At 41.4% G+C, this 23,999-nt stretch overlaps 3 protein-coding genes and 1 long non-coding RNA gene across 10 annotated transcripts; 2 read left to right on the top strand and 2 right to left on the bottom strand.

Annotated features, from left to right (window-relative positions):
• Nucleotides 1-5,299, bottom strand: aida (axin interactor, dorsalization associated). Of its 3 annotated transcripts, none has more exons than XM_034579457.1 (12): nt 4,949-5,299; nt 3,372-3,438; nt 3,229-3,282; nt 2,814-2,868; nt 2,666-2,729; nt 2,464-2,567; nt 2,311-2,319; nt 1,391-1,513; nt 1,139-1,261; nt 390-507; nt 184-283; nt 1-145 (listed from the first exon to the last, which is right to left on the bottom strand). In XM_034579457.1, exons 1-11 carry the CDS (start codon nt 5,053-5,055, stop codon nt 184-186), a joined length of 924 nt encoding a protein of 307 aa, XP_034435348.1. In that variant the 5' UTR covers nt 5,056-5,299; the 3' UTR covers nt 1-145. The 3 variants fall into 3 exon arrangements, with proteins under 3 accessions (XP_034435348.1, XP_034435346.1, XP_034435349.1); XM_034579455.1 differs by having other exon boundaries at nt 1-149; nt 182-283; nt 4,949-5,298; XM_034579458.1 differs by lacking the exon at nt 2,311-2,319 and having other exon boundaries at nt 1-149; nt 182-283; nt 4,949-5,297.
• Nucleotides 5,300-5,981: 682 nt separating this feature from the next.
• On the top strand, nt 5,982-13,209 carry rnf8 (ring finger protein 8, E3 ubiquitin protein ligase). 2 transcript variants are annotated; one of them, XM_034579781.1, is made up of 9 exons: nt 5,982-6,205; nt 6,470-6,598; nt 7,032-7,480; nt 8,441-8,648; nt 8,787-8,849; nt 8,994-9,083; nt 9,172-9,255; nt 9,341-9,545; nt 11,451-13,209. In XM_034579781.1, exons 1-9 carry the CDS (start codon nt 6,080-6,082, stop codon nt 11,618-11,620), a joined length of 1,524 nt encoding a protein of 507 aa, XP_034435672.1. In that variant the 5' UTR covers nt 5,982-6,079; the 3' UTR covers nt 11,621-13,209. The 2 variants fall into 2 exon arrangements, with proteins under 2 accessions (XP_034435672.1, XP_034435673.1); XM_034579782.1 differs by having other exon boundaries at nt 9,341-9,552; nt 11,451-11,602.
• On the bottom strand, nt 10,182-22,194 carry LOC117758256. The gene is made up of 3 exons (XR_004613255.1): nt 20,900-22,194; nt 19,241-19,245; nt 10,182-10,192 (listed from the first exon to the last, which is right to left on the bottom strand). It is a non-coding gene; the product is annotated as an uncharacterized LOC117758256 (long non-coding RNA).
• Nucleotides 16,050-20,466, top strand: tcte1 (t-complex-associated-testis-expressed 1). 4 transcript variants are annotated; one of them, XM_034579786.1, is made up of 6 exons: nt 16,050-16,155; nt 16,671-16,832; nt 16,929-17,503; nt 18,307-18,756; nt 19,513-19,704; nt 19,743-20,466. In XM_034579786.1, the coding sequence occupies exons 2-5, from the start codon at nt 16,673-16,675 to the stop codon at nt 19,669-19,671; spliced, it is 1,344 nt and encodes a 447-aa protein (XP_034435677.1). In that variant the 5' UTR covers nt 16,050-16,155; nt 16,671-16,672; the 3' UTR covers nt 19,672-19,704; nt 19,743-20,466. The 4 variants fall into 4 exon arrangements, with proteins under 4 accessions (XP_034435677.1, XP_034435674.1, XP_034435675.1 ...); XM_034579783.1 differs by having other exon boundaries at nt 16,051-16,155; nt 19,513-20,466; XM_034579784.1 differs by having other exon boundaries at nt 16,087-16,167; nt 19,513-20,466.
• Nucleotides 22,195-23,999: the final 1,805 nt, after the last annotated feature.

Raw genomic sequence — 23,999 nt, forward strand, 5'->3', positions numbered from 1 at the left:
AAAAATGAATAACTAATGTGTCAGTCTTGACCTGATGTGACGAATGTTTGGCTCAGTTCCCTTTGCTTTCTTCAAAATACTCCGAGGTGGGAAAGAAGTGACAGCGGCCTGGATTTAGTATTGCTGGACGTGATGAGGTGTAAATGGCGATTAAAGGTGCAAAGTCGGAGGCCGTGCGGCGTCTTAGCTGTCCTTGTGTAAAGTCTGGAGAAGATGGAGATAAAGTGGTTTCTTTGTCAGAAGCTGCAGTTTCTTCCTCTTGAAGTCGGTGGGTTTCTTGTACCTGAAATTGAAGAAGGTACAGTTTGTGCTTTGTGGTAGAAAACACACAACAGACCTGAAATATTTTTCATTTAGAAAAAAAAAAATGAATGCAGCAGTCGACTCACAATTCAATTACGATGGGTCCCGGTTTGATCTCGTCCAGTTCCATGAAGGCAAAACACTTTGTGCTGGTAAATCGCTTTTTGGGTTTGTAGTGCTTGAATTCAAAGAAGATAGCAGCTCCTGGGGAAAAAACAGTTATAGACAATGATTAAACTGCATGAATATAACAAGAGAATAAAAAGTGATGACAGCTTTAAGACTCATTTATTACTCTTAAACTCACTTTTGAGGATTAGAACCTTGAGAAAATCGTCATGGCATTAAATGATGAAAGGAATTTAGAGATGTTATTCATAATTTAACCCTGTGTTTTCATGCTGCTATAGTTGGGGCCCCTTATGGCCCCTTCACCTCCCTCAGTGCGTTGTATAAGCACGCCATTATCTCAAAGTGTCCATTCACTACAGGGACCGTATTTGGCAGCTTCATTATTTGGCCTCTTTAAACTTTATTTTGGAACGTCCCCCATCTGAGCACAAACTCAACTAACTCTTTAAACTAGATGAGGACACTGGGGACCACATCATTAGGTATTTATCGTACATAAAGATGGACGACGTGTCTCCACTTCCTCCTCTTGTGTAAAAGTGAAACCAACAATATAGGTGCCGCCATCTTGCGCTTTTGGCGTCATTTGGAGCCAGAGTCTGCGCAGTAGTGATTGTGGTGGCTTCATTATTAAAAAGCCAAAGCCATTCGAGCGACAGTGAACGTGGGACTTTTGAAATCTCTGGGGAAGTCTGAGTTTTACCTTTTGCTAATTTCTCCACGTGTCTCTGGATCTCTACCTCCACACCGAAATGGATGTAGGTGTCCTCCTTCCTGGTGGCCACAGGTGTGTCCTGCACTGGGTTCAGATCTAAACCATTTGAATCTGCAGGGACAGAAATTGAGGGTAATCTATTTGCATTTTATAGTTATTTTAGACGTTTGTTCTGTGGATTTTAAGAAACCCAGCCATCATGTAAGTCAAACGTGTGTTACATCTATGTGGGATCGATACCTTTAACACTAATGGTCATGTACGGATCGATGCACTGCCCGGCGTCCTTCAGGCCGATTTTCTCAATCGTTATTGTTAGAAGCGACATCCCCGGTTCTGAAGGTAACCGTGGCAACAAGGTACCTGTGAAGGACAAAGGGTTATGGGCATTAGCGGTTACCATAGCAATACGTGGTGACATCACCTGTATGCTTTTAATCATTTGACGACAGGCTTTAGTGTTAAGTTACCGTTCAGGTATTTAAAAATGAATCAGTTATAAAGAGCCTGAATCTCAATACACTTCCTGATTAGCATCTGTTCCACTGGCGTTCGCTCCTTACTGAGTTATAGTCGCTAACTTTGCTGTTAAATGCTGGACAGGATGTTCACACTGAAAACAGATGGCTGCTGGAGCTGAGCACGCCCAAGACGGAAAGTTTCAGTCTGTAAAGCCAAAGCAAAAAGCTGAGAGTAGCTCAAAGGCTTTGTAAATATGAGTTGGGTGATAATTCTCAGTGTATTTGTCACCATCAGCAATTTAAAAATATTGATGAGAGCATCTCTGATCTGAACTGTGGTATCTTCTACTGTGCTCGCCTATGAATTTTGACCATATTGGCCACCATAGCCTGTCTGATTCTTCAAAATAACTTTTGAACGTGGATCTGGAAAAAGGGGGAAGGTCCAGGAATCTTTTTTCCATTCTACTAAACATTGTGAGATAAGGCGTTTATCTGATAAGGTTATCAGCTCTCTGTTGGTGAACAAGAAAATTAAAGTCTATAAATAGTATGTAAATAGACAAATCCTAAACCATACAATCAAAACAGCAAGTATCTAATTTTAAAATGTATATGCAAGCTTTTTAGTCACAAAAGAAAAACATTGTCTGTCGCGCAGAAGAGACGTCAGATACCGTCGGTTGATAGAAGCCGTACCTTGCGAAGCTGCAAATGAAGCGGGCAGGCAGGAATGAGCCATGAAGCCATGCACAGCACCGACAGAGAGAACACAAAGACACACGGTCAAACAGCCCGCACAAACCAGACAAAATCACACAGCCACACAAACATCTGGTGGACAGACAGTACCAGGGGCTCGCGGGGGGAACGCCTCCGTCGATCCTGCTCCTGCCGCTGCATCCTCCTCCTCCTCCAGCTCCAGGTTCTCCTCTTCACCTGGAGCGAGGATTTTCCTGACGAAATGAACAGTGAATGAAAAGTTTAAAAATCAATGCAGAACAGAAGATCCTACACTTTCTAGCTTGAGACTCATTGTGTGATGGATATTTACTTCAAGGGCACCGGCTGGACATCGAAAGGAAACTGTTTGTTGTGCGTCAGTAGATTTTTAATGACTGTTGACAAATTGAGAAAGATACACGTAAGAGAAACAGTCCACAGGGATGTGAAGAGCATTAGCTGACAAGACAAACACCTACTGGTTTCCAGTGTCTTCAGGTCTTCTAACTTGAAGTCATCTTTGGACTGTGTGCACTGCAGGACAGAGGAAGTAACAGTTTAAATTCAATCATCAATCAATAACTTCTATTTCTGCAATGATGATTTTAAGATGTTTAAATCAGATTATATTTACTCAATGTAATCAATTGTAAAACAATAAATACACATGTTGCACAAAGGTGGTTGTGATGATGGAGTTTGGATTTCCGAGCTCAGTATTTCTAAATCTGTGTATTTTCATTCAAGCTTTTGTTTCATTTCATTGAATTTTATTATTTTCTATCTTGTTTTACCTTTTTTTTGTATCCTTTAGCTGGGCTGATGTAATATCCGATTGAATCAAATATTCTCTATTTATCTATTTGCTCATTGCTCATAAAGAACGACACAAACCTGCAAACTGGCACTTCTCATTTCCAAGCATGTTGAAATCTTTCCTAACGTTTTCTGGCAAAAGGGAGAGAAAGATAAGGAAGTTTAGTTTATGCAAATCACCGGACTTTCCCGTCCGCAGGTTAACGAGGTGTAATGATTACCTTCTGATCCTCTGTGAAGTCGGAAGGGCCTGTCGACTGGACCTCTTTCTGCAGCTGCCTCGCCAGACTAAATCCACCAATAAGAACACAGTTAGAACATTCTACACAATGAAACTCTGAAGGATGCCTCTGATGTTAAACCACTGTATGTGATGCATGCATCTCTGGGCCCCCTGGTGGTCAAGGAGCTAAAGAAGATCGAGAGATTTTGTGTGAATGCAGGAAAAATTCCTCTACATTAATGAAACCCACCCACAACAATGAGAGGGTGTGGATTTCTCAACACTCTGGAGGAACACTGGCTCGTTTCTGGGCAAGTGTTGGTCGGTTGCCACCCGCCAAGAAACCGAACAGAGAAGATACCACGCATCAACCTGGTATTGCACTACCTCCAGGAATGGTGCAGCAACACAGTAGATCGCGGTAATGCAACTTGACATTGGTTGTCACCAGCCAATTAACTGGACAAAGAAGAAGAGTTTCCAACAGTGGGAAGCAGAACACAGTCGGGACAGTTATGCAACGCTTTGGATGCACGCTGCCGTAAAAACCTCAAAGAAGAAGAACAAGAAGGGGCGGTAATGCACCATGGGCGTTAGTTGCCATCTACCAATTAAAGGAACAAAGAAGAAGAAGAAGAAGAAGAAGAAGATGTTAAAGTGGAGATCAAGGGCACCTTGACGTTGGTTGTCCAATTGTTACAGGGTAACAAGAGATACAGTAGATGGGGGTAATGCACCTTGATGTTGGTTGCCACCCGCCAATACACCGAACAAAGAACAAGAAGAATTGTGTTTCTTTGTCTTTTTTTATCCTAGCCTCCTATTTATTTGAAATAACTGTGAATAAGAAGATAAGAGAGAGATTTTGTTTAGAGGCAGGAAACATTCCTCACTACACCCATGACAATAAGAGGGCGTGGCTGACTATTTCTCAGCAGCCTTTGATCTTACATGCGTACATGCGTACGTGAGCATGCACCTCTGCGCCCCCTCGTGGTCAAGGAGATCAAACGTGAGCATGTAGATTTTTTGGGGGTATTAGTGCAATTACAACTCAATCACTAATAAGCAGACAGTGCAGACGACAGCTGGAAATAACGGTGAAGGTGGAGATGGAGAGATTTCGCGTGGAGGCTGGAAACATTCCCCTCCACGCAGATGAAGCCCAACAATGAGAGGGTGTGGCTGACTGGTTCTCGACACTGTGGAGGAACACTGGCTCGGTCCTGAGCTCCAGACACATCATGACACACACCGTGCACGGGGGGTTTCTCCATGGCAGCCTCGTGCTCGTGCAGGAGACCCCCACCCCCCAACCACACACGCACACACACACACACAGTGAATGAAGCTGCGGATGCAACACGCGCGCTCCCTCTGCAACAAACCGCCACATCACAGATCGTGGATGAGGAGCCGCGCACTGACCCACAGCTCGGAGCTAAGTTCGCCGGGAAGCACCGTGCACGGACCCCGATGCTATCTCCACACACAGAGAGGGGAAGGGGAGGGGAGGGGGGGGGTGAAGCGGGCGGTGCGCAGAGCCATGACACACACATGTTGAACTCCACTTACATGTGATACTCATCTATCGCCTCCACCAACTGTCCCCACGAGTCAAAGTCCGTGGCTTTCTTGAAGCTGCAGAGCCACTTCTGCACCGTCTTGTTGACATCGGACATGTTGGCGGGGGCGGGGGTTCTCGCGGCGCTCTCAGGGCAGCATAGCCGAGGAGGAGGCTCATCCACGGGGCTGCGGCGGCGGCTGAGGCGTCGTCCGCCAGGTTTATCTGCTGCTGCAGCTCCGGAGACTCACACTCGCACACAGACACACACTCTCACACACACTCCGGTGACACTCCGACCAAGCCCTTTCTGTCGGATTCACCCGGACACAGAGGAAGTCCCGCCTGGAACTCGGGGGTGCGCGCGATTAGGGACGCGGGGTCGCCCGGTTGAATCGAAGCAGTCTGTCTTTAGCACAAATGTTTTAGGGGTATTCAATTTAAACGCAAATTATTTTATTTTTTAAACTTTGTACAGCTCATTATATTCACATTAAATATTTTTTATTTGAATTTATAATTTTTAGCTCTCTTATTTATTGTAATTATCTTGGTCTGTATAAAAACCCTTGTTTTGCACTAGTTTTATTTTTATTTATTTTAAAGGGGAAAGTGTACATGAATTAATATGAACACAATAGTTCAGATAAATGTACCAAAGTTAGTGTCTTACAGACTAACTTTCCTCTGCAGTCCCAGACAGGTTAATAAGAAAAAGAGAATTTCTAAATGGTATTCCTTTTGTATATATTAGTGATTGTATTCACACAATCTTTCTATACATGTGTTGTTGTACACTTCTGTATGGATAAATCTCGTACCTGAGTATGATGACAATAAAGGTTTTGAATCTTGAATATTTCTATTCTTGGCTGTCGTGACTGTAACAAACCAGATATTTATATAATGCAGCTTATTCGTGGGTTAGTTATTATCACATATTTTTGGATTGTGCCACAAACACAGACACAACAAAACAAATGGTAGTAAATCAGTGTGAAGGTTATTTTATTTTGAAAAAAGCAGGAGCAGGATTTCCGGTCCTCCTCCTCCTCCTCTGACACCGAGCTCCGTTAGCAATGTCTCCGAGAGCAGGACCCGCGCTGAGGGGTTCGAGGAGCCGCCGGTCACGATGAGATAAGATGGAGGGCGACGCGCCGGGTTCGTCTGTGGCCGAGGACGACGAGTGCTCGCGCGGTCCAGAGGTTTCGTGTCTGATGAGAGTCGGAAGAAACCACGACTGGCTCCGGCTGCTCGAAGACACCGAGGTGCTGTTTATGCTAATGCGAGCTAACGAGCTGCCTTTTACTACACGTCGACATTACACCGGGGGCTCAAGTTCCCTGCAGACATCTCCACGCGTGACACGTTTCACCCGTGAAGTTCTCATGTTGTGTTCAGTTTCGTTTTCTCTTAGCTTCACACTGAGCTGCAGCGGTGCACAGTTAGCTTGGCTCCGAACTGGCTAACTGTTGTTGTCTGGCTCATGTGTGTCATGTGTGTGTTTTTTTTTTTTGTTGGGTCTGTTGCAGGTGTCCATTGGACGAGGTGTGGACGTCACCTATCAGCTGCTGTCTCCCACCTGTCCCCTCATGATCTCCAGGCTGCACTGCACCTTCAAACAGAGGGAGGATGGACAGTGGACAGTCACCGACAAGAAGGTTAATCGGTTAATCAATACGTTGTGGCCATAAAAGAGACAGACAGTTCAGTGGGACGCCTTCAAGTGTCTCGTTTTGTTGGAGCAGCAGGTTACTGTCATGTTTGAAAAAGAAATGGCTTAAGCACTTGTTGAATAATTTACTCTGGATCGATTAATCAACTCGTCATCGTTGTCCTACAAAGAAGTTCCCCTCGTTTTGGAAACATGCAATAAATACTGTGGCCATGAAATGCAAATCACGATTGCAAATAGCAAAACACAACACAATAAAGAAAACACAATTGCGAGTAAAACACACAAAACAAAGCTCTACAGCTACCGGACATGATTGTTCTGCCCGATAACATGGAAACAAAGTTATGCTCAGAAGTCACAGGTTTATTAATGGAACTTGCACCTTACAATATTTTAACTGTGTTTTTCCGTCTCAGAGTCTCAACGGTGTTTGGGTGAATGGAAACCGCATCCATGCCGAAAAAGCCCATCAGCTCCGGCTCGGAGACTCCATACGACTCGGGGTCCCAGTGAGCGGAACCAAGGTGGAGTTCGACTACATCCTCGTGCAGCGGCCGCTCAAAGACGTTAAACCGTGCCTTGCAAAGGGGCAAAGAGAGGGCGCTAAGGCAGCCCACGTTTCCAAGAAGCCCAAGAGGAAGTTGCCTGTGGAAGAAGTCGAGCCGTCTACCTCAAAGCCGAAACTCTACCGCCTCTCTTCTTCCGACAAGTCTTTCGCCAAGCCCTGCCCTTTGTCCCCGGTGAAACACCAGCCGGAGCTCAGTCCCAGCGAACCAGAGACAACTGGGCCCATCGGACAAGGCCAGGAAGTGGAGCAGCCCTCCAATGGCTGCAGTGATCTCGGTGACCTGGACAACCTGCAGATGTAAGCCGCACTCCGAGCCTCTATAGAAATTCTTCAGGCAAATGAATTTCCTTTTTGATGCTTGAAAACTCACCAAAGTTTGCAGAAAATTCAAAAGTGGTGAAAATTTACGTATTCTGGAGTAATTTGAAATGGGCGTGGCCAAATGGCTAGATGAAAGATATATATACAATCTGAATGTGTGAGTGCTTTTGACCTGAACAGTTGTATCAGTCTGTATGTAATGATAGTTATAGGGCCACCTATTGGCAACAGGAAGTAAGCTTCGTGTTGCATCTTTAATTCGATGTACATACAATTTTCGTTGTGTCGTCTGCACTTGATGGCGTGGACCATGAAGCATTATTGGTGGGTGTGGTTCGGTGTTGTGTGACGGACACAGGATGTGAAGCGTTTATCCTTCCTGCGCTGCGCAAAACCCACAGGACAGGTTGGACAACCCCTGCCAACGGTTCCTGTCGTACATTTTTTTTGCATCTATTTCATCTATTTGATGTCAGAAAATCTATATTTTTTAATGCCCATCACAAGATTTCTTGTTTTGTCTGTCAATACAGTACACAAAGATATTTGAGTGACACATAACAACACATTGTCACCTGTAAATATTTAGCTATTTTTTGTAAAGGACTCCAACAATTGATTTTTGTTTAATTTGGTCCACAAACTTTTTTTTTTTTTACAAAGGATTTGTACAAAAAACAAAGCAATACGTTTTCAAAAAGAGAGAGAGAGATAAAAACAAGACACAAATTTTTCATCAAGATAAGTAAATCGTCCCTAAATTATCCATCAGCTACACAATCAAATTATTTTTAACTTCCTTAATAAGATAATGGAAGTTGACTTATCTCCATGCTTTTATTTGTATTCCACAAATTATTTTATATTGGCACATTTAAACAATTTTATATTCCTTGGTTTTACAGATTTTTATTCTTTAAACATTTGTTGTTGCAGGTACAACCAGAACATTCTGCTGCTTAGGGAGCAGGTGGACGACACCCAGAGACAGTTAGCGTCTCTGGAGGGACGACCACAGCAGGCCGACCCTCTCGGAGGGGAGCAGGTCAGCGAGCTGCAGGGTCAGCTGGAGACGCTCAGAGCCAAAATATATCGGATGGAGACGTTGGAGAAATCCTTCAGCAAAACACAGAGGCAGCAAGAGGTGAGAGGGTTTTTCAAATGGATCACATCAACAGCCACTGCTTCCGGTGTAATGAACTGAATGTGGTGCCTTTCTGTCAGTGAATCAGTACAGTGTGGTTTTTTGATGTCATGAAGGTGCAACGTTTTATGTGTTTAGGCCGCGAAAACGCAACAACAAGACGAGCTTTTGAAAAAACAGCTGGAAGAGGCCTTGCAAGAGGTTTGTAGTATGAAAATGGACGTTTCATTTATTGTTCTATACACAAATTCAAGCAAACAGACACAGTATTTATAGTTTAAAATTTAGATTGTCTGCAAAAAGTTTTTACATTTTTAAGTTTTCCTGTTTACATCATCCCAATAGCAAAAGAAAGTAATACATGAACTTGCCCACTCTCGGAAAGGCTTCGAAGAGATTATTTTGGCCAAAAACAAAGAGCTGGAGGTGACAAAGGTATGACTGTATTCATTTGAGATTGGTCTTTTACTTAATGGTTCTGGCATCGGCAGAGCTTTATTCATTCATGTTTTTATTTTTGCAGGAAGAGAAAGAAAAAGTCACACAAGTGACAGAAGTTCTGGAGAACGAGCTTCAGTGCATCATCTGCTCCGAGCTCTTCATAGAGGTCAGATGGATTGACTGAATAAATATTGTTTTTGTTTGATTGGTTTTAGATGTAGTTTTTTATTTTGTGTTATTGCCCTCTACAGGCAGTCATCCTGAATTGCGCTCACAGCTTCTGCTGTCACTGCATCAAGCAGTGGCGCAAGAAGAAAGACGAGTGTCCCATGTGCCGACAGGCCATCCAGTCTCAGACCCGCTGTCTGGCGCTGGACAACTGCATCGACGGCATGGTGGAAAACCTGAGCCTGGACATGAAGGCGAGACGCCAGACGCTCATCACAGAGAGGACAGGTGAGAGGTGCGTTGTCACTGACTAGTTCAGTCGCAAACTAAGCATTTTATTCACTTTCTTAAAGAGCAGCAAACATTCTAAAAAGCCAGTTTACTGCATTTTGAAGGTTTATTTCCCAGTTTTTACAGAAATATGTAACACACAAACATCTCGAAATAAGTCTAAAGTTTTAGAATAAGAGAAGCAACCTTGATGTCATCAATTTAGGGCAGTGAAGAGTTTCCAGATGACTTGGGGATTCTGTTCAGAGATAAACAGAGACAGCAAAGTGTCTGATGGTCTGATCATGCAACAGAGAAAAGTTTAATAATATATCATTATTTAGAGGTATTGCAATAGGAAACATACTTTATGGGACTCACAGTGAAGACTGAAATAATCCTACACATTGGTGCTCTTACTTGCTTTTCCCGTTCTTCTTAAGTTGCGTTTTGGGTTAGGCTGTAGTTCACAGATATTTTTTATTGTCTCTTCATGTAATTATGTTGAGGGTTAAATTATTTAAAAAATTAATTTTACCTACTAAATATGCAATATGTTGATATATGGTGGTGATTTGTTAGTTTTCATGATTCACATCATTGTCTAGCCTCATACCAGCAGCAATGATGTTGTTTTCCTGCACATATTTGTCCATTGTCATGAACTCCAAGAATATCTCCCTCAAACTGCATCTCTACATAGTACATTATACATTAGACTACAGCACGTGACTCCTCATTCAGGATCACACTCATTACTCACACTCACAGCATTAATACCTGACCTGACACCATCGTACTTTACTCGCTGTGGTGTGCAGTGCCACATTCATCAGATCTACTCACTGTAGAGCGCTGACGTGTGTGTGGGATGAGTTCAGTGACTAATGTCCTCCATCAAAGTGCTCCCCCCCCCCTCAGCCGGCGTGGTGAAGCTGCTCAGACTCTATGAAGTATGGGTTTTCCAACGCAGTTCAGTCACTTCATCCTGTCTTTGTGTAGCACACTAACTTGAGAAATGCTCGTTGGTGTCATGGCAGGAGCACAGGGTGGAGGGTGTGTAGCCCAGCAGGTGGAGCAAGTTGAGTAATGCAAACACAAGGTGGCAGTAGAGCAAGGCCAATTTGTGCTTTTTCTTTTGTTTCTCATAAAATAGATGAAGAAAATGATCTAGCTCTCAATTACTAGAACCATGAAAATGAGTTTCACTGATCAGAATAATATATACAAGTAATTAAATTGGTAGCAAGTAAAATGTATTATTGCTATTGCACCGTTCTAAACCACAAAATGCCTCCAACAGACAAACAGTATAATAAACTATAATGCAATTAATCAGTTGCAGGGAACGGTCAAACATACATAAGGTTTTTCAGAAGCTTTTTAAATGTAATTCAGAGGGATTCTATTGTGTTTTAGGACATTCTCCTTCTGCCTTGTAACCTAATGCTTAAGGAACTACACAGATTTTTAGGAAAGAGAAAAACATTTTCCTCTACATCACATTTTAATTTTTAACCAAAAAAGACAAGGAAGGTGGAATAATTGTGTAGTAATAATAAATGTGGTTTTTCCTGGCTCAGTATTGATTTTATTACAAAAATAATGGAAAATATAGATTTTATATTATGTTATTGATTAAGACCACATTCTGTAGTTTGTCCATGTATTAAAACAAGTTCTGCCTTCCTGCCGAGGATGGTTAAAGCCATTGGATGTTTTTATGTTCCACTAACACGGGCAGGATTTCTCCTGATGCTGTCAATGGTCAGTCCCACTGCGACAAACTTCTTGTAGGAAAAAACAGAATCATTTTTGCTGCTTCTTTAAACCCAAGAGATGGACTTCTCAGAATGAAGTTGCTGCTTTTTCAAACATTTACAAAGATAAAGTAGAAACTGTTTTTTGTCTTGCGTCCTCCAGCAGCTGACTCTGCCGTGGTGATGGTGATCCACGACGACGATAGCAGCAGGAGCAGCGAAAGCGATGACAATAGCTGGAGCCTTCATAGCAGCGGCAGCCTCAACTTGGAGGACTTGTGTTCTCTGTCCAGTGGTTACTCTGATGGAAGCGTTGATGAGTTTGAGGATTAGCCCGGTTCTCCTCCGGGCTGTGATGTGAACCGGATTTCTTTGTGTTCCCGGGACATTTAAAGTAGTACGCAAAAGTTGGTCTTGTAATGAGTCCAGTAACCAGACTAAACTGAGGTTTCTTGATTTTATTTTGGTGAAATTATCATTTGTCTTTTAGTCTATATTTTCAACAAAAGGAATAAAGTTTCTGCCTATGCATTTTCATAGTCATATCCTGTGTTTTGATGCAACCATCGACATTGTACGAGCACCGAGTCATTGTGTTTAGGGTTCTGAAAAACAAGGAAACCTTACTTAGGTCTCATTTCCATCTAATAGAAGTGTTCAAGTCAAATGATCCCTGACTTCAGAAGTTGTGATGCTTGAAAGCATAGACTCTGTGTGAAGATGGACAACATGACAGCTCCTCAAAAGCAAAGCCAAAGCGCCTCGATCGAAACAGGGTGAAACGTCAGGATCGACAGCTGAGACTGACTCATGATTGGTCAAGCGTGCCTATCGATGCTATCTTTCTACTGCGGAAGACTGTGGGTTTTTTTTTTACCATGCTACCAGCACAGCTATATGAAGGGAAATGCCCGTCTGTTGATCACTGAGATATCTCAACAACCATTAGATAAACTTGGAAGAAAAGTAGGAACAACCTGCTGAGTTTCACGTTAGAAGAAAAGAAATGTTTCAACTGTCTTTTCAATGTTATTTTATGCTCCCTATAGTGATGCCCTGCTTTCCATTTGTTGACATGTCCACCTGGGAGTTGTCTGTCGCAGCCACAGGCTGAAAGGCTCCAGGGCAACAGAAAAGGAGAAGCGTTAATCGCTCCCATAGGCCTTCTCTCAGCTCTCGCTGGTCCTGACTTACATAGAAAAGCAATGGAATGATGTTGTGACAAATTCATGTTCACTAGTAAGCAAAACCTGAAATTTAATCCTGTGCATTTTTTTTTTTTCTATTTGAATGTGCTACATAATTTAATGTAGAATGCAGCAAGGATCCCATTTTCAAAAGGGTTTGTTATTTTTTAAATCCAATCCTGGAAAGTTATTGGCATAGCTGCTCATATATAAAAGCCAGAGATCCTAAGTTACTTTCAGCAATATTACACATTTTAATCTGTATTTCAACAGCCAACTGTTTGAGTAGGTGTCATAATCAAAAATAGATTTTTTTTGTTAGCAAGAAATAACTCATTTAGCCAAATCCTTGTATCTTTGGGTAATTACACATACTGCGTTGCATAGCAACTAATGCAACAGCCCCATGGGCTGTGTGAGCAAATGGCCGCGATGGCACCAGCTCTATCAGCGAGGGAGAAGGTAATGCATATGTCATCTTACTGTAGTCAGACAGTGTCGGTGCCATTAATAATCACTGCGTGCATTCAATACTCCAATACCAAATCTGTCATCCACATGAAACCTCCTGCACTCAGAAAGACGCACGAGCAAACCCCCGGATGCTCTGTCAACTCGTTTGTAGACTTGTTATTTAGGAGTGAAGGACAGAAACGGTTAAAGAGGAAAATAACTTTTTCACCGAGGGCACTTGAACAGGAAAAACAGGTGTTAATAAACTGATTGATGGTTGAACTCCATGTCGCTGCTTCATGTTATTAGTGAGACCTGTGCTCTTCTTATCCTGACTGGTCATGTCTGCTGTTACACCGCCAACAAGGAGGTTATGTTTTTGTCTTGGTTCATTTGTTTGTCGGCAGGATTACGCAATAACTACTCAACTGATTTCCATGGAATTTTGTGGAGGGGTGCGGCATGACCCAATGAAGAATCAACATTTTCATTGATTTCTCAGAGAATAAAGCATGTTTAGGTGTCTGATATTTATGAGTGTGTGCAATTTGACGCAGATCTAAATGTAGATCTAGTGAATGTGGTTTCATAAGACTGTTGGGCCTTGTTGGAGGAATGTGCTCCACTGAGTGACATTCTAGTTTAAAAGATTCCTTTGAAACCAAACTTGATTAAACTGACTGGTTTCCTGGTCTGTGAACCTTATGACTGGGACTTTCCTCTGAGGGACTGTCACTAGTGAGTGTTTTAATTGGTGTGTCTGTGTGTGATGGCTGCTTTGCTTGGATGACTTTTCTTGTGATGGATCTACTTTGTCTCTCTTGTCAAAGGGTTTTTGTTCTTAATGAGAGAGAATCTCATTAAGATGACCAGCATTAAGTAAAGCGCTTTAGACATTAATGAAAGCTTCATTCTTCTTATTTAAATGCTTGCCTGTAGAAAGAAAGTATCCACTGTGATTAAAAGAGTTTTCTATGCTGGCAAGTTAATTATGACATAATTGAATGTTTACCGATGAGGGAAAAATGTGAAGATGTCAAAATGTTGCTTAACAGATATTTTGGGATCTTGGAAATTTCAGAATTCAGACACCGTTTTAGAAATTCCAGGGGACTATAGGACCTGTACTGTTGATGAATATTAAATCATCAACAGTAAAGGTCTGTACTGTTTTTTTTCCATCAATCCTAAATAATGTTAACAGCGAAATCATGCAAACTCATGCCAAAGCATTAGACCTGATTAACTGATTATTGAACCTGTACAGTTCTTGTTTGATGCAGTGACACCCAACACTGTGAATCATGCAACGCAGCCTCTACCCAGAGTGCACAGCAGCTCGCAGAGTGAGTTTGCCTCCTGTGCTGCGGTTGGCCGATGTCACGGCAGTCCATTAAAGCCGGGATACACAAGGGGAGCGTGTGTCTGTCAGGGTGTATTACGTGAGGACGACAGTGATGGGCTGCCTCTGAGCCACTGCAGGAGCCTCTCATTCCTCCGTCCGACTCCTGGAGCTACCTCAGATGTCAGTATCAGCCATCTCCCTCTCCCTCAAACACACTCTCCTCTCTCTCTCTCTCTACATGGATACCTTTTGTTTTGCTGCATCATCTCTCTGACTCAATCCATGTGTGGCCAAGTATAAATCTTACCCACATTGTTATACAGTAGTTTCTTTACGTCATTACTATTGTTTTGTTTTTTTTATCAAACAGAACCAAAATCGATCTGCACCTGTAATCATAACTTTTCAGAAGAAACAATCCCTGGTTTCTTCTTTTCAAATCTGCAGATTTGGTGCTTTTCTTTGTCACATGATAATAGACTGAACATCTTTGAGTTTTAAGCTGTTGCTATGGATGTTCCACTATTCAGATGAGGAAACAGACATGGATATCACCAACTGATGTTTTTTTAGAAGGCTAGATATTATTTTACTTGAACACTGAATATCTGGACTCTGGTGACGATAAAGATAGGAATTAATTAACTGAATTTTGTTCATAGTTTGCAAATACCAGATATATTGATTTGTAATTACACATTACCTGATTGGAATTATTATTACTCACTTGATGCAGGAATGAAGGAGAACAGCCACTAAATTGTCAAAGAATTATTCACAGTGACAAGATGAATAAAACAGTGGGATATAATCAGAAGAACCTTGATATGAGTGCAGAGTGTTTTCAGGTCTGTGTGACTTGTGTGTGGCAGGAGCTGCTGCAGCGTGTAGTACAATCATGCTGTGAAGAACATTTGGATTCTACAAAGCTGGCAGATGGTCCACGGATATGGACCACGAGCCTTTTGGATACGAGTGTGCTGGAGTGAATCCATCAAAAGAGAGACATACAACAAAGCGGGTGGAAAGCTGCAGAGTACGAGGGTAGAAATCAGTAAATAATACCTTGAGAGACGCTGACTGGTTTTAAATAACTGAAATCTATATTGTCTATCCTGCCCCATAAAATCTGCTGTAAAGCATCTCTGAAAAATATTACAATTCTATTTATTTTTAAGAGCAGATACGTGAAACTACATGTTTTAAATTGTAATTTTTGAAGTTATCTTCTTGACCAGACAAAAGGAGACTCCCTTTAACTAGTCTCGTTTTTTTCAGGTTTTATTCTGTGTTGCTTTATTCCCATGTATTTTGGCCATTATTTAAACCATGCTGCCATTTAATATCTCAGCAATAACGCAACCCACGACTGTGTGTGTCTTTCAGGTATCGATCATGTTGTCGGGACCTAAATCTTTCTACACAGTCACATTATGAGGACTTGGTTAAGTTTAGGTTAAGTTTAGAGTAAGTAACTAGTGTCTTCACTGTAGTATGTCTTTATTATTCTAGCATATGTATATTATTATTATTATTATTATTATTATTATCAACTCAGCACTGTGTATATGAACAAAATATGTATCTCTAGTGTTCACTGAGTGTCTGCACTTTAATTATAATAGTAATAACGACAACAATAATAACGACAACAATATTATTATAATTTTTTCAGAAATCTGGTTGAAGTATATCTACATTATTTCAGTATTTCAATATCTAGTCACGTAAAAACCTGCCACAAAACCCAAAGCTCTTAATTCTAACTACAGCGTGTTACATCCGGTTATATCCCGGAAGTTAACGGACTTTGTCGCGGGACAACGTGACAACAGTGAGCGTTCTGTCACCATGGAGACAGGACGCTCACTGACCAGCTGCAGGTAGTTACCATGGTAGTTTACACACTATCCTCTGGACACTGAGTTCTGTGTGTATTTGTAAAATTAGATAAAACGTGTGAATATATTTTGTTACTATAGTTACTTCATAGTGTTTATTAACGACTAGCTAGTCGCAGGTTAAGCTAGCAAACAGTCTGTTTTAAAATCATTCCTCAAAATGCACTTTTACCGAATGGCATTTACTAATTTTTATTCTATCACTTCTTCTTCTCCTTTGTTTGGTTGATTGGCGGGTGCATCGTTTGCTGTCTTTGATTTGAATTTGACTTTACATTATTTTGTTTTGTTGTCTTTGATGTTTGGTGTCTTGTTTATAGTTGTTCCCTTTGTAATGGCTATTTGTTAAAGGTGCTATATAGATAAAGTTAGTGTTACTTTTGTTCCCTTGGCAAAGAAGAAGATTTGTGTTACTACAACTGTTCGGATTGTGAAGTGTTTAATATATGATTTTAATCTGCCTTCTTTTTTAAAGTAATCCTTGCAACGAACTACAGAAATGTCCAAATCCCTTCACGATCCTCCAGGGTCCAGCCCCAAAGGCCCTGACGACTGCAGAAGGTTGAGAAGGATCATTGCTGAAGATCCTCTCTGGTCCCTGGCTCTAGTGCCCAGTCTATCACACCTCTGCCTGAAAAGCTTCGTGAGAGACTTTGAGGGTATGCTTTTGCTTTTAGCTGCAACTTTATACACTCTTATAAACACTTGTAGGTTAAATAACTACAGTCTGATTGTAAATCTTAAACTTGTTACAGGGCTTACTGTATATGAACAACTTTCAAACACCCAGAGAGTCTTCATCCAGGAGAGGCTACCTCCTTCCCTGCCCCTGAGCGTGACAGCCAATGTGATCGAGGATGGCGTCTACTGGAAGCGATGCTGCAAGCAGCAGTGGCATCTTTGTGATGTCTCTCATTATGGCGACAGCTGGAAACGAATGTTCTTTGAAAGGCGCCTGGAGGGCGTGATTGAGCTTTTTATTCCAGGTGTAACAGAGACAAAGAAAATCCTAGAGATGGTCCCGCTCTGTGAGAACTACGTCAAGAGGCTGGATATTTCCCAGCTGCTGACGCCTATCAGGGAGCCCAAGAAGGGGAAGGAGGAGGAGGACAATTTCTTGGGGTTGGAAAATGACGATGAATATGATGGACCCCTAATGAACCACTTCGACTTCAGCATCTTGCTTGAAAAGCTGACCTGCCTGGAAGAGCTCCATGTGGTATACAGAGTCAAACAATGTGGTCTGAACTATGAAGGGAGGATGTTTGAGATGAACTACCAAGACTGTTTGTCCCTCGCCAAGGCCCTTAAGTCCTGTAAAACTTTGAAGGTAAATATTGATTCCTTCTCAGTGGTTTATGGCGTGTGGCCCCTTACAGCTCTGCATCTTTGCAAGGCCGGGAGCCCGATTATCTGAGGCTTTCATATTTGTTGAAATTCAGCATTAATGACCCTCTTTGCCAGTGAAAAAAGCATTATTTACAGACATGTCCCCAATGTTGGAAATAGGAAATTAGTTGTTTGGCGCAACTTTATGGTCTTTTACGTCAAAGTAAAGATGGCAGAGCCTCTGGCTGCAACCTAAATAAGTCACTATTTGACACAACAGTTTTGTCACATGAATTTATTACTGCCTGACAACATGGCATGTGTCTGCTGCTGGTGCATGTGCATGAGAAGGAAGCTGTGCACAAGATAAATGGAGTTGATGTTAGGGCTGCCACTAATGAGTAATTCATCTTTTGTTGATTATTTTTATTAAGTTAATTAGTTAATTCTAAATGTCAGAAAATAATGAAAATGCACATTACAGCTGCTCAGAGCCTAAAGTGACAACTTCAGATTATATCATTTTAGAAGCAAGAAACAATTGAACTACTTTCATACCGTTCTGATAATCAGATTAAAATTTCAGCACAATCTGATATTCTTTTCATATTTTCATTATAATCATCTTAGTCCAGCACATTTGGTGATGCTGGTAGGTAAATAGCATTTATGCATGAGGCAGAACCATACTGTAAGAAATAGACCAGATAACGCTCTTTGAGATCTGTGATGTGCTCCCACTGATTCAGTTGTTTGTGCTGCTTAGAACCGAATCATATTAACCTCATACTCTTCCTCCTGCAGCTTCTGCGGCTCCATCAAAGCAACATTGATGACATGAAGGTCCAGATGCTGGTGAAACAACTTTTGGGCCACCCGTCCCTGAGGGAGCTCGACTTTTCTCACAACGTGATCAGAGACAGTGGCGCCGGAGCTGTCGGCAAGCTGCTCACCAAGAGTAAACTGGAGGTCCTGAACATGTGTGACAATGAGATCACAGACCCAGGGGCCACAGCCATTGCTTATGCCTTGTCTAAGAATTCCACTCTTGTGTCACTTAACCTGCGTCTCAACCGCCTGAGAGACGAGGGAGGTCGAGCCATAGCTGAGGCCTTGCTGAACAACAACACCTTACGTCACCTGCACCTGGGAGCCAATGAGGTGACGGGCCCCACCGCCATCGCTCTGGCTAAAGTGATAGCTCAGAATAACACTCTGAAGAGCATCAATCTCTCCTGCAACAACCTTGGCGAGGTGAGGCAGCCGTGATGAATTTGTCTTGTCTCGTATTCCTATGATCACGACACGAATGAAAAGCGGCAGGACTCCAAAATGCGAGAAAATATTGCTGTTCTTTTAACATAGATGCTAGTGGGGCAAAAATTATAGACATGAGATGGTGGTGGTTTCGGAAAATAGTTTAAGTTTTCTAAGAAAATTGTCTGTGTTTCAAAAAAATGGTCGGGACAAGGATAAAATTAGGACAAAAAGTTATTCTGTATTATTTTCTTTACTATAAGAATTCTTATCAGTAAATAGGACTTTGAAACACTGGACTTTAAACCCCCCAAATCACAGTGCCTGCAAAGACACAAAAGCTTTAAAGCACAAGGCTTTTCAATTATTCATCGAGATGTGGGGAAAACATGTAATAATAGAAAGCTGAGTAAGTTGTTTCCCTGTGAGAGTGAGAGGTAGATGTGAATTTTCCCCTTCGCGTGGAGGTTTGTCTGTATACTGTATCTCTGACTGGAATACTCGGAGGATGCGGAGGATCAAAAATCACCTGCGTCGCATAAATGCAACGTGCAGCACCATCAATATCTTTGACCTTGGACCAAAAATAGAAATGACAATCAATGGACTCAACAATTAGCTCAGAATATAAGATTTACTGTATATAGGAAAGCAAAAGTTGCTTCGGGCTGATGTTCTCAGACGTTTTAGAAACGGCATGGGCCTGTATCAGTGCTTAATGTGTGTGTTTGTTCTCTCTTTCCACATGTGCAGGATGGAGGTAAAGCTCTGGAGGAGGCGATGTCTCACAACACCAGCGTGACGGAGTGTGATATCCGCCTGTCCGAGGTCGACGAGCAGATCGTGTCCTCTATCAACCAGGTGGTTTGGACCAATCAGGGTTTAGGGAAAAAAAGGATACAGCTGGAGTGAATGAAACCAAGTAGAAATTGGCAGATCCTCTTCGTACAAATCAGTCTTAATCCTTCTTTCCTGGCCGATGTATTCCTTCAAATCACTGTTCAGCCACATTGTACAGTAGATTCAATCCTCTGGTGTAGTCTGCTGATTCATTTTGTCGTTGTGTTAAACATAGACTGTGTATAAAGACGGATGATATGTCGGCTAACTAAAAGCCAAAATGTCTGATCGCCCCCTGGTGGCTGGCTGCAGTATAGGCCACCTCCTCCATGTTAGCAAATGGGACATGGACCAAACTCAAAATATATGTACAATACATAAATTTGATAGTTTGGTAGAACTGCTAAATGTGTAGCTTCAGAGTAATTTCTGACACATATTTCAGTGAGCATTTCAGTTTATTTATCAGTTTTATTCCATTTTGATACACAGATTTGGTATTCAGTCCATATGTAACATCAAGGCATCATTGTGGTGTTGGAATACATACAGACTTGCGTTGTTTTTATTTCCACCTATATCTACTAGCTAATAATGTAACACCCTTGCTAGGCAGCTACAAACAAATCGTAAGTGTAATCAATGTCCCAGTTTCTAATCTTAGAAAAATCACTAGTTCTATAGAATCATAAGATGAGAGACAAAGCTAATCTGCAGGTTCATGGTAATTTAGCAAAATGTCCATCTACAATGACTGACGGTCTTTATATCAGTAATCAATATCAACAATCATTCAAACATCCCTCAAAATGTGGCCTGCATGTGTTTATGTGAACGTTGGACTGTAAATAAAGATGGCCGACATGACAGCCCCGCAAAGGTGAAGCCAATTGACCTCAATCTCCCCCTGGTGGCTGGCTGCAGTTTTGGTCATAAACCCAATCTCCACTATGTTAGTGGATGGGACATGGACCAAACTAAAAACATCAAATTACACATCAAATATTTTTTCTGAAAGATGGTTCCTGTCGTTTTAGTTAGTTCTTATCACAAATGTTCAAATGTTTATGTTTATGTAAAGTTTGGTTTTAATTAGTAATTTGATGCTATATAACAGGATGGAACGTCATGATTGATAGTGGAGACGATACAGCTTGATACCGCGACTCCATCCTCTGATCACTACTACGCAGATTCTGGCTCCAAACGTCATCATCCAGAATATATTGGCTTCATTTCTGGATAGTGAGAGGAAGTGGAGACGAGTCGTCCATCTTTATTTACAGTCAATGCTGTGAACCCGATTGTAAATCAGTCAAATAATTCTGCCAACATTTCTTGCGAAATAAAGTTGTATCATATTCCATTTTTAAAATGTGTAAAAACAAAAGAAATCATTCAAACAGGTCAATTTAAAGCTGCACAACATCGGCTGCCTGAAGCATTTTGAAAGGGATTGCATTGCCATTAGTGACTTTCACAAACTCGCCCTTTAACGTCTGCATGTCAAAACAATGTCCCTGCTCCGGTTACGTCTCTGTGTGTGACACATTCATCTAAGATCCACATCCACAGTCTCCCAACCTCTCATCTCTATTTTATTTACAGTACAAAGCCTCTCTGCCCTACACTCCTGAAAATACACAACATTTAAATATAAAAAGTCAAGCCCTAGAGCATTCTTGAGTGAAAGAGAGTACATAAAAACAACCTAGACACGGTAAAGGGTTCAGTGCTGTGCATGACAAAAGCCTTTATGCTAACAGTCATCTATGGAGCAAAAATGTCTAGTTATGAAACCTCCAACCAGATTTAGAACCATTTTTAAATACCCCAAATATCTTTCATGTCAATATCGTCAGGTAAACATTGCACTGGTAAACACATTTTTTCTATTCTGTATGAATATCACAGTGAAGCCATCCGAGAGGCTTGTTGGCTAATTATATTAATAAGTATGAATAAGAACATGAAACATTTGCTACGCTACCTCCACCTCCTACAGGTTGTATATGTTTCAATCCCTTGTGGAGTTTGCATGCTCTTGTTCGTAGTGTCCTCTGGGTTTTTACAATACAAGCGTGACATCCACTTGATGCTCTGCCTTCTGACCAATGCATGCTGGGATATGATCCAGCCCTTTCGTGACCTTCATGACTCGGAATCAGAAACAACTTTCAACCAAGAAACTGAATTAATTAATCCGTGAATTCTTCTTGTTCGAAAAAGAACCATTTAAGGAATAGTTTGACATTTTAGGAAAATATTTTCTCAATAAGAGCTGATTAGCTTAGCATAGCATGAAGACTGAAAACAGCTGGGGGGGGGGGGGGGGGGGGGTTACGTGCGTAACTATAAAATGCAAGCATAGGTTGTAATGTTCAGGCTATAGCTGTTTCCCTGTTTGTGTTCTTTATGCTAAGCTAAGCTAACTGGCTAAAAGCTTATTTGCCAAACAGACATCAGAACAGTATTAATCTTGTCTTCCAACTCTTGGCAAGAAAGCGAATGAGCTGCGTTCCCAAACTGTCAAACTGTTTCTTTAATATTCTAACAAAGATATCAGTACGTATAGTGAACTTTATGAACACCAGGACCTTATTCGACCTGCTTCTGAACCGCTCCCTCCTCTATACGGCATGAGAGCATTAGTTAAGCTGTGACCGTTTGTTTCAGCATCCTGTGTTTGCGAACCCCCTCGATGCCGTATCACGAAAAAAGGCTGTTTCTTACGAAAGCTTTTAGAATACAAAGTGAAACGTCTGCATAACTGGCTAAACCTAAAGTTGAAATGAGAAAGTTTTGGGATATTGTTGCAAGCAGAATCCTTGCCCTGAATATGATCCTGAGTTGATGGGGCTTGCATAGGTGAGCTTGCGGAAAACAGGTGAGGAAACGGTCATTTGTTGAATGAAATGGCAGATTTGCTAGAATCTGTTTAAAAAAAAAAAAAAGCATTTTTATGCATTCTCTAGTATTGCTATAAAGATAGTCCCCAACTCCAGACCTAACTACACACATGGAATGTAATGAGTATGGGTAAAACCGGTCACAAGTACGAGCCCATTGTTGTGAAGCAGGAAGTGAAACAAAACGTCCAGTCGAGATCCTTCGACTCTGACGGTCGTAACAACAGAAAGTAAACAACCAGCGATCCAACTTTTAAATGCAGATCTTATGAGATGAAAACCAGCTTATAAACAAATATTTCAGTTTTCTTGAATTACCCCTGTGCTTATTAAAATTGTACTAAAGTACCATTCACAAATGCTAAGGTGTAATGGAAGAAAATAAGAAAACTTTGGAGTTGTGTTGTATTTTTCGAGGTTAATCCTGACCAGACTTCTTCTTTTATTCCCGTTCAAACATTTTTTTCTTGTGCATGGCTTGGCTGTGAAACAAAATTCACCATGACTAAGAAACCCGCGTGCACTCAGTTGAGAGCAAGTAACTTTTTTTTTTTTAGTTCTTTAAAGAAATCCTGTCATATTATTAAATCTGACACCATCAGTAGTGATTCCGGGGCCTTTGCCTATTTCGAGCGTCTTTGATGGCCGGCTCCCTGGCTGTCTCTCTGATACTCATCAGCAGAGCACAGCACCGGCTCCGCGAGAGCTGCGTTACTATGAGGAAACTCGTCTGCAGAGCGTTTAGTCTCTGACCTTTTATACCTTAAACAGTATTGAGAGCAGGTGATGCAGCATGTTTCTCCTATGCATCATATATCATGTGCTCTAATGAGTGTAAATTTCACTTGTTTCAATGGGAAGATGTTGAGATGAGATCTTTTTGAGTTATGGTAGCTTATGCTTGTCGGTAACAGTTGATCGCTAGGCACTTAAATAAAGAGGTAGGCTGAATAAAAATATTGCCAAACATGAAATTAAATGTTTCTTTGAGATTTTAAAGTAGCTGAGGTGACACTGATCTATCAATATAATGGTGAGGTTTATCATGTAGTCGGCCGTTCTACAAAATGTACAGTGTATAGTGATTAAGGAACAGTTTGAAGACGTGTCGCTCATTCAGTTTGAAGTTCTTGTGTCCTCAGCTTTCCTGTGATAAATTATTCATCCGCTGTGTGAGCTAAATTTAGCGAGCCGAGAAGTATAATGTCATCACCACCGAGCCCATGTGAGCCAACTGGATATTTTAGCATCTGTATCACACATTTATTTTTATATGAAGGAAATGTATCCCTGTTTTTTTCACTGGATTTCCACGTGCACTAACTTTGAATAAGCACATTTAAATCACCCAGTTTCTAAAATGTTTTACGTGCAGATGCTTATATTTTTTATTTGGGCCCAATTATTTTGGCAAATGTTTTCATTACGCTTTGAGCGAGGATGTTGAAATCTTCGTTTTCCCTCATGACTCACACACTTAAACATGATATG

The sequence above is a fragment of the Hippoglossus hippoglossus genome, chromosome 24 (assembly GCF_009819705.1).
Source record: "Hippoglossus hippoglossus isolate fHipHip1 chromosome 24, fHipHip1.pri, whole genome shotgun sequence".
Taxonomy (NCBI): Eukaryota; Metazoa; Chordata; class Actinopteri; order Pleuronectiformes; family Pleuronectidae; genus Hippoglossus; species Hippoglossus hippoglossus.

Coding starts and splice junctions, on each gene's coding strand:
- aida (XM_034579457.1), bottom strand. CDS start 5,055: ATGTCCGATGTCAACAAGACGGTGCAGAAGTGGCTCTGCAGCTTCAAG. Junction 2,730..2,813: donor CCTGAAGACACTGGAAACCA/GTAGGTGTTTGT, acceptor ATTTGTCAACAG/TCATTAAAAATCTACTGACG. Junction 508..1,138: donor CGTGGAGAAATTAGCAAAAG/GTAAAACTCAGA, acceptor TTTTTTCCCCAG/GAGCTGCTATCTTCTTTGAA.
- rnf8 (XM_034579781.1), top strand. CDS start 6,080: ATGGAGGGCGACGCGCCGGGTTCGTCTGTGGCCGAGGACGACGAGTGC. Junction 6,206..6,469: donor GGCTGCTCGAAGACACCGAG/GTGCTGTTTATG, acceptor GGTCTGTTGCAG/GTGTCCATTGGACGAGGTGT. Junction 8,850..8,993: donor TGGAAGAGGCCTTGCAAGAG/GTTTGTAGTATG, acceptor TCATCCCAATAG/CAAAAGAAAGTAATACATGA.
- tcte1 (XM_034579786.1), top strand. CDS start 16,673: ATGTCCAAATCCCTTCACGATCCTCCAGGGTCCAGCCCCAAAGGCCCT. Junction 16,833..16,928: donor CTTCGTGAGAGACTTTGAGG/GTATGCTTTTGC, acceptor AACTTGTTACAG/GGCTTACTGTATATGAACAA. Junction 17,504..18,306: donor AGTCCTGTAAAACTTTGAAG/GTAAATATTGAT, acceptor TTCCTCCTGCAG/CTTCTGCGGCTCCATCAAAG.